Source organism: Solanum pennellii, chromosome 6 (assembly GCF_001406875.1).
Source record: "Solanum pennellii chromosome 6, SPENNV200".
In the NCBI taxonomy this organism is placed as follows: Eukaryota; Viridiplantae; Streptophyta; class Magnoliopsida; order Solanales; family Solanaceae; genus Solanum; species Solanum pennellii.
In genome coordinates this window covers 43948904-43955283 of record NC_028642.1, presented here as the reverse complement: position 1 = coordinate 43955283, position 6380 = coordinate 43948904, and the positions used below count along the sequence as shown (strand labels likewise).

General features: G+C 26.7%; 1 protein-coding gene across 1 annotated transcript; it reads left to right on the top strand.

Annotated features, from left to right (window-relative positions):
- The first annotated feature begins 2862 nt into the window (after positions 1-2862).
- LOC107021530 (protein ESKIMO 1-like) lies at positions 2863-6044 on the top strand. Its single transcript, XM_015222208.2, has 5 exons — positions 2863-3569; positions 3640-3811; positions 4891-5090; positions 5174-5332; positions 5407-6044. Exons 1-5 carry the CDS (start codon positions 3139-3141, stop codon positions 5753-5755), a joined length of 1311 nt encoding a protein of 436 aa, XP_015077694.1. The 5' UTR covers positions 2863-3138; the 3' UTR covers positions 5756-6044.
- Positions 6045-6380: the final 336 nt, after the last annotated feature.

Here is a 6380-nt window from a genome sequence, read left to right as displayed (position 1 = left end):
ATATATATCTTTATAATATATTATAAAATAGTGTAGGGATAAAAAAGTCATTTCTAAAGTTCGATATTGTTACAATAATTTTAGTCGAAATACAGATATATTTTAGACCTTTTCCTTATAATTAATAGCAAAATACTAATTGTAGTTGCACTTTTAAAATAATTAAATAATTTGAGATAAATATTTTAAAATTTATGACAATTAATTGAAAATGAGGAACTAATAATATATCCATGAACTTCATCTTATTTATTTCATATTGACTTAATAAATATTTATTAAAATTTTATTTTACTAAATTAACCTTATTAATTGTTTTTAAAATTTTAAATTTGATTAAGACTATAGGTCTCTTGATTCAGTATAATCAATAATTAGAAACAAATTTATTCTTAATTCTATATATAAGGACAAATAAAATAAAATGGATGGCGATCATATATTTGTGTATTAATTAGAGTCGTAGTTCAACAGCTTCATAAATTTTATTATTATTCTCGTCCCTCTGTCCACTTTACTTTGTTATGTTACCTTTTTCAAAAGTCAATTTGACTTATTTTCAAAATTAAATTAGATTACATTTATTCATTTTTTTTAAACAAAAACTTTATACATTCAAAAACTATACAAAAAGATTTATACATTGCAATTTTTTACATATCAATTTTTTACATATCAATATGATGAAAAAATATATATCCTAAGATGTTAGTCAAAGTTTTTATAATTTGACTCTAAATATAAAAAGTATGACAATATAATACATGGAAGGAGTATTACATAGAAGCTAATAGGGTTGGATATGATATGGTATAATACGATTTTTGAAATTTGATTACGTAATCTTAATATTTGATTTATAAAACTAGTATACCACTACCATATCAATTGCTATTTGGTATAGTTTGATATTTTGAAATTTGGTTTCAATATTTTGTGGTATCATAAATTTATAAACATAATTTGGCCAGTTTTAATTAATATATACTCGTATAATAGAGTATTATGGTTTCAACAAGTCAAAAAGGGTCTCAATTGTATCATATCAACACATTACACATGCAAATAATAATTAACATAGTGAATTTATCATTTTACTCAGATTAATAATATTAGTTATGAAGTGAATGAATTGGAAAGTTAAGATTTACAAAAATTTTTACCGTTTTCGAAATAATAAATTAAGGATATTATAGATTAAAAAAGTTATTTTCTTGTGCAATACACGAAATGCAATAAGAAGTTGCCATAATTGATCATGATATATTGCATTATTATATACTTGCCAATAAATGTGTGATTCTACGTGGGAGCAAGAGCGGCTCAAGCATATTAGTAGTCTAAAATAAAAATTAAAAGGGGCTTTAAATTTGAATCGTCAATAACTTTATATAATTAATTTCTTTTAGTTTTCAATTGATAATATAATCATCATTGTTTTAAATTATTTTTTATGAGATATAATACCTTAAATATGTCAAATTTCTTCTATAATTCCTTTACTTTTCATGAAAAATTTACTTCTTATACAAATAGTATTTAATATTTGTTAAAAATAATAACTTATAACCTATAATTACTAAAAATAAGGCCTTTTAAATTTGGAAGTCTAATACACATATTTTTTTTAACAGTATCGAGCCATCTCTGAATGGGAGGCTGTTAATATACCTGCTTACTATCATTCAGAAGTTGGGACCATGGAAATATTTTGTGGACTCCATTTATATTGTCTATCTATTTTTATTTATTTTTATTTCTGAATTTTAAGTTTTGCTTGTTTCTATAAATTAATCATTGTTTTGTATTAATTAGTATAGAATTTTATATCTTAAAAAATGATCTGCGGAATAAGTAGTTAATGGTGACTATTTTTTAGAACTATTTTTAATATAAGATTCACCCAATCTAAAGGGCAATAAATTTTGTCGTAGTAACTATGTGTTCTTTTTGTTGATATGAAAATTGTAAAAATAAAATATTTGGATAGTCCCTCTTTTTTTTTTCACTTCTTAGTTACTGTTTGACTGTAGAAGTAAGATTCACATTTTAAGAATAAATTTTATTTTATTTGAAAATTTTGCCATGAAATTTTGAAATTTGATTTGAAGTTAATGTCCCAAATTGGAAAAATTACATAAATTAATATATTTTAAAAAATAATAGCTGATTTTAGCAATATTTTTTATTTATTACCATTTATAGCAAGTTTTGTTAAATTGTAATATGTATTAAACGTGAATTATGTAAGCAATATATATGAATTATAATTGTTTTTTGAAATATATCATGTTTTTTTGGTAAAAAATTGTCACATTATATTATAAGTGTATTAAAATGTATGATAAATGTGTTATTTATCATTAAATTTTGTATTATATGTGAATAATAAATTGTTCTTTGTAATATATATTAAACTTATATTATAAATAAATTAAAAGTGATTAAGTAAAAAAAATATTATTAATAAATATTTTTTTATTATAATATATTTATATAAGTTTCCTATATTAAATTTCTGAAACAACTTATGACTTGTCTACTAACTCGCTTTTGAAATAATAATAGATATTATTCCACACATTATAAAAACATAATCGATTGGTATAAAAAAAATTAAGAGAACTTACATAAAAAAAAATTATAGCAGGAGGTATACATAGTCAATATATACATGTTATGTGTTTAAATTTATAATTTATTTTATTTAACCATCATTAATTAATATATATTTTACTTTATTAAACCACATAATAATAAACATTATATTAATTCAATATAAACACCTTATGCGAATAAATTTTTTCTTTGATTCTACCGGAGAATGTAGAAAGATAAAAGAAAGAGATGAATAACGCTTTGAGATCACTCCTCTCTCCCAATCTCTCTCACATCACACATCTAACAATGGTAGTTGTTCGTTTGAAACAAATACCAAAATCTGAGAATGACAATTTTCTACTAATTCAACATCTTTGTGAAAACCCCATTTCACCAAATACTTTTGGTAACACAAAAATAAAAACTCTTTAGTATAAATATAACAAGAAAAAGAAAAAAAGTTAGGGATGCTATCTTTTGTTTATTATATTTTCAATTGTTAGCAGTAGTGGCATTTCCCCATCTCAACAGACAGACATGAAGCACAGCGGACAGAAGAACAATAATCTGTCAATAGTCGTTGTGATTTTCTCCATATTCTTGTTTAGTTGTTTCATATACAACGAAGATTTCAAGTCCATAGCAGAATTCCCATTCTCAAGACCCAAAATTCAATTAGAAAGTGATGAAAACAGAGTTTCATCATCAATGGTAATGAACTCAAGGACGATAGTCGAGACAGAGATAGAACAGAGCATTGAAATGGCTGAGGATGAGAACATTGAATTGCCACCTGATGATTGCGATCTGTTTATAGGGAATTGGGTTTATGATAATATAAGTCACCCAATTTACAAAGAAGATCAATGTGAGTTCCTTACTTCTCAAGTTACTTGCTTGAGGAATGGAAGAAAGGATTCTATGTATCAGAACTGGAGATGGCAACCCAGAGACTGTTCTTTACCCAAGTAAGACAAATAATATTTGTCAGCTATTACGTACTTTATGTGTTTACTCATTCAATTAAAAGAATTTCAGGTTTAAACCAAGATTGCTTCTTGAGAAATTGAGGAACAAGAGACTCATGTTTGTAGGAGACTCATTGAACAGGAATCAATGGGAATCCATGGTTTGTTTGGTTCAATCTGTTGTTCCTTCTGCCAAAAAAAGCCTAAACAAAATTGATTCTTTATCTGTTTTCACAATTCAGGTAATCCTATATTTCTATTATAGTCTGTAGTATTGATACACTTATTAAGAAAAAAATAATTGATATAATAAATTTACTATCTTACGTTTATTAATTGATTAAATATTAACATCAAAATTTCATTAAAAAAATTTAATTTTTCAAAACATTAACCTTCTAAACAATTAAGAATATAGTAGATAAAAGATGCTCCATAAAAAGGGATAGAGGAGAGGAAGTAGCTAGTAGGAACTTCTTTAAAAAGATTGATTCTCTCTAAAATATAATGATTATGTTTTTGCTTTCTTTAGTTTGATAAGACTTTAATGCTATAGTTAAATTCTATAATGTTAAATACTTTTGTATCAATTAAGATCACTTTAATGTTAACTAACTAATTAATTATCCCAAATAAGTATGAACTAGCGTGCTTTAAAAAAGCATCTCCACTAGTCAATTTAATGATGTACTGTTGCGTAATAAATAATCTTGATTAGTTGGATACGTCACCACTGCGTAATAAGAAAGATTCATAGTCTATTTAAACCTTTTTTCACCTAATATTGGTGAAAGGTTCTAATTCTAATAGTGGTTTGACTATAGGAAAATTCAGTTGTAGACATTTAGTGTATATATTCGATTAATCCTTTCGTTTGGATCATATGATTCACTTTACTTTTTAGTCCGTCAAAAAAGATATATTCTTATAATAAGTACTTCCTCTATTTCAATTCAATTATCTCCAGATTTTTAAAATTCAACTAAGTCTATTTTTAAGTAATTTTTTGAAATAAGTCTATTTTGATTGTTAATTATTGTGACTTATGATACTTTTTACGTAGTTTACAAATACATACATTTTATTTCAAAAAATTTGAAAATCTCATGAGCAAATTCTCGATCAAACTGAAATCGTTTGGTTCTTCAAAAAATGAAATGTGTCACATAAAATGAGTAGAAGGAGCATCAATTTAACTTTAAAATGTTTATTTTAGACCACAAGTTTCAAAAAAATTTTCTGTTTAAATTTAAGTAAGACTAACTCATATAAAATAAGACTGAGGGAATAACTTTTTAGGTCTTTGTATGAATATATGCAGGATTACAATGCCACGGTGGAATTTTATTGGGCTCCATTTCTAGTAGAGTCAAACTCAGATGACCCAAATATGCATAGCATCTTGAACAGAATCATCATGCCTGAATCTATCGACAAGCATGGCAACAACTGGAAGAACGTTGACTATCTCATCTTCAACACATACATTTGGTGGATGAACACTTTCTCTATGAAAATTCTGTAAGTAAAATAACTCACCAAACAAATTAATAATTCCAAATTTCAAACAATTATTGTGTGATTTTGTGTTTCCTACTTAACAGACGAGGATCGTTCGATGAAGGAGCAACAGAATACGATGAGATAGACAGACCAACAGCTTATAAAAGAGTGTTGACAACTTGGTCCCAATGGGTCGATAAAAATATAGATCCCAATCGCACCCAAGTCTTCTTCATGAGCATGTCTCCTCTTCATATCAAGTAAAAACAAATCGTTTTCTTTTGAATTTTCATTGACATTAATGATAAAATATACTAATTCGTTATTTAAACAGGAGCTTTGATTGGGAAAATCCTGATGGAATAAAATGTGCAAAAGAGACATCTCCAATATTGAACACATCATTGCCACTAAATGTTGGAACAGATAAAAGGTTGTTTGTGATAGCGGCAAATGTGACTAGATCCATCAAGGTTCCAGTATACTTTCTCAACATTACAACATTATCAGAGTATAGAAAAGATGCACACACATCAGTTCACACAATTCGTCAAGGCAAAATGCTAACACCTGAACAACAGGATGATCCTGCAACTTATGCTGATTGTATACATTGGTGCCTCCCTGGTTTGCCCGATACTTGGAACGAGTTCCTTTATTCACGCATTGTTTCACATTCTTGACACTTAGTCCCTTCTTCATTCTGCAGTTCTTACAACAAATTTTTCTTTTTTTTAAACCTTTACAAACAATTTATTTTTGTGTAATTTCAGTCATTGTTAATTAGAAAAGCAAAAGGAAAAATCTAGTAGTTGTCCTTCCTTAGGTTGGGCTATATATTATCATTTGGCATATTTAATCTCAAAAACTGCCAATTGAGCGGAAATTGAAGCGGACATTATATGTTTAATGACTTGTTATACAGTGAGATTATCTCCAACGGAAATAATAAGCAAAATAGCATTTAAAGAATCAAGTTATTTGAGAATTTATGCAGAAAAGTAAAAAAGACCTCTGGTTAAGGGTGAAGTACTCCCACTAGTGCACTACAACCCATGTTGGTCCTATTTTATCTCTTATTATTATTATAATATACAGACTTTGTATATACTAAGAATTTGTATTAGCTGAGCACAACCTGTTTATATACCGCACAATATAAATTAATAAAACATCGACTCATTCTCTAGTATCGCCTTACTCTTTATGGTTTTAGAGCGTCTATAACTCTCACAAGTACTTTCTCTGTTCTTCACTATTACGAGTACCTTCTCTATTCTTCACGTTAAATTGACCCCCAATCTTTCT

Coding starts and splice junctions, on each gene's coding strand:
- LOC107021530 (XM_015222208.2), top strand. CDS start 3,139: ATGAAGCACAGCGGACAGAAGAACAATAATCTGTCAATAGTCGTTGTG. Junction 3,812..4,890: donor TATCTGTTTTCACAATTCAG/GTAATCCTATAT, acceptor GAATATATGCAG/GATTACAATGCCACGGTGGA. Junction 5,091..5,173: donor ACTTTCTCTATGAAAATTCT/GTAAGTAAAATA, acceptor CCTACTTAACAG/ACGAGGATCGTTCGATGAAG.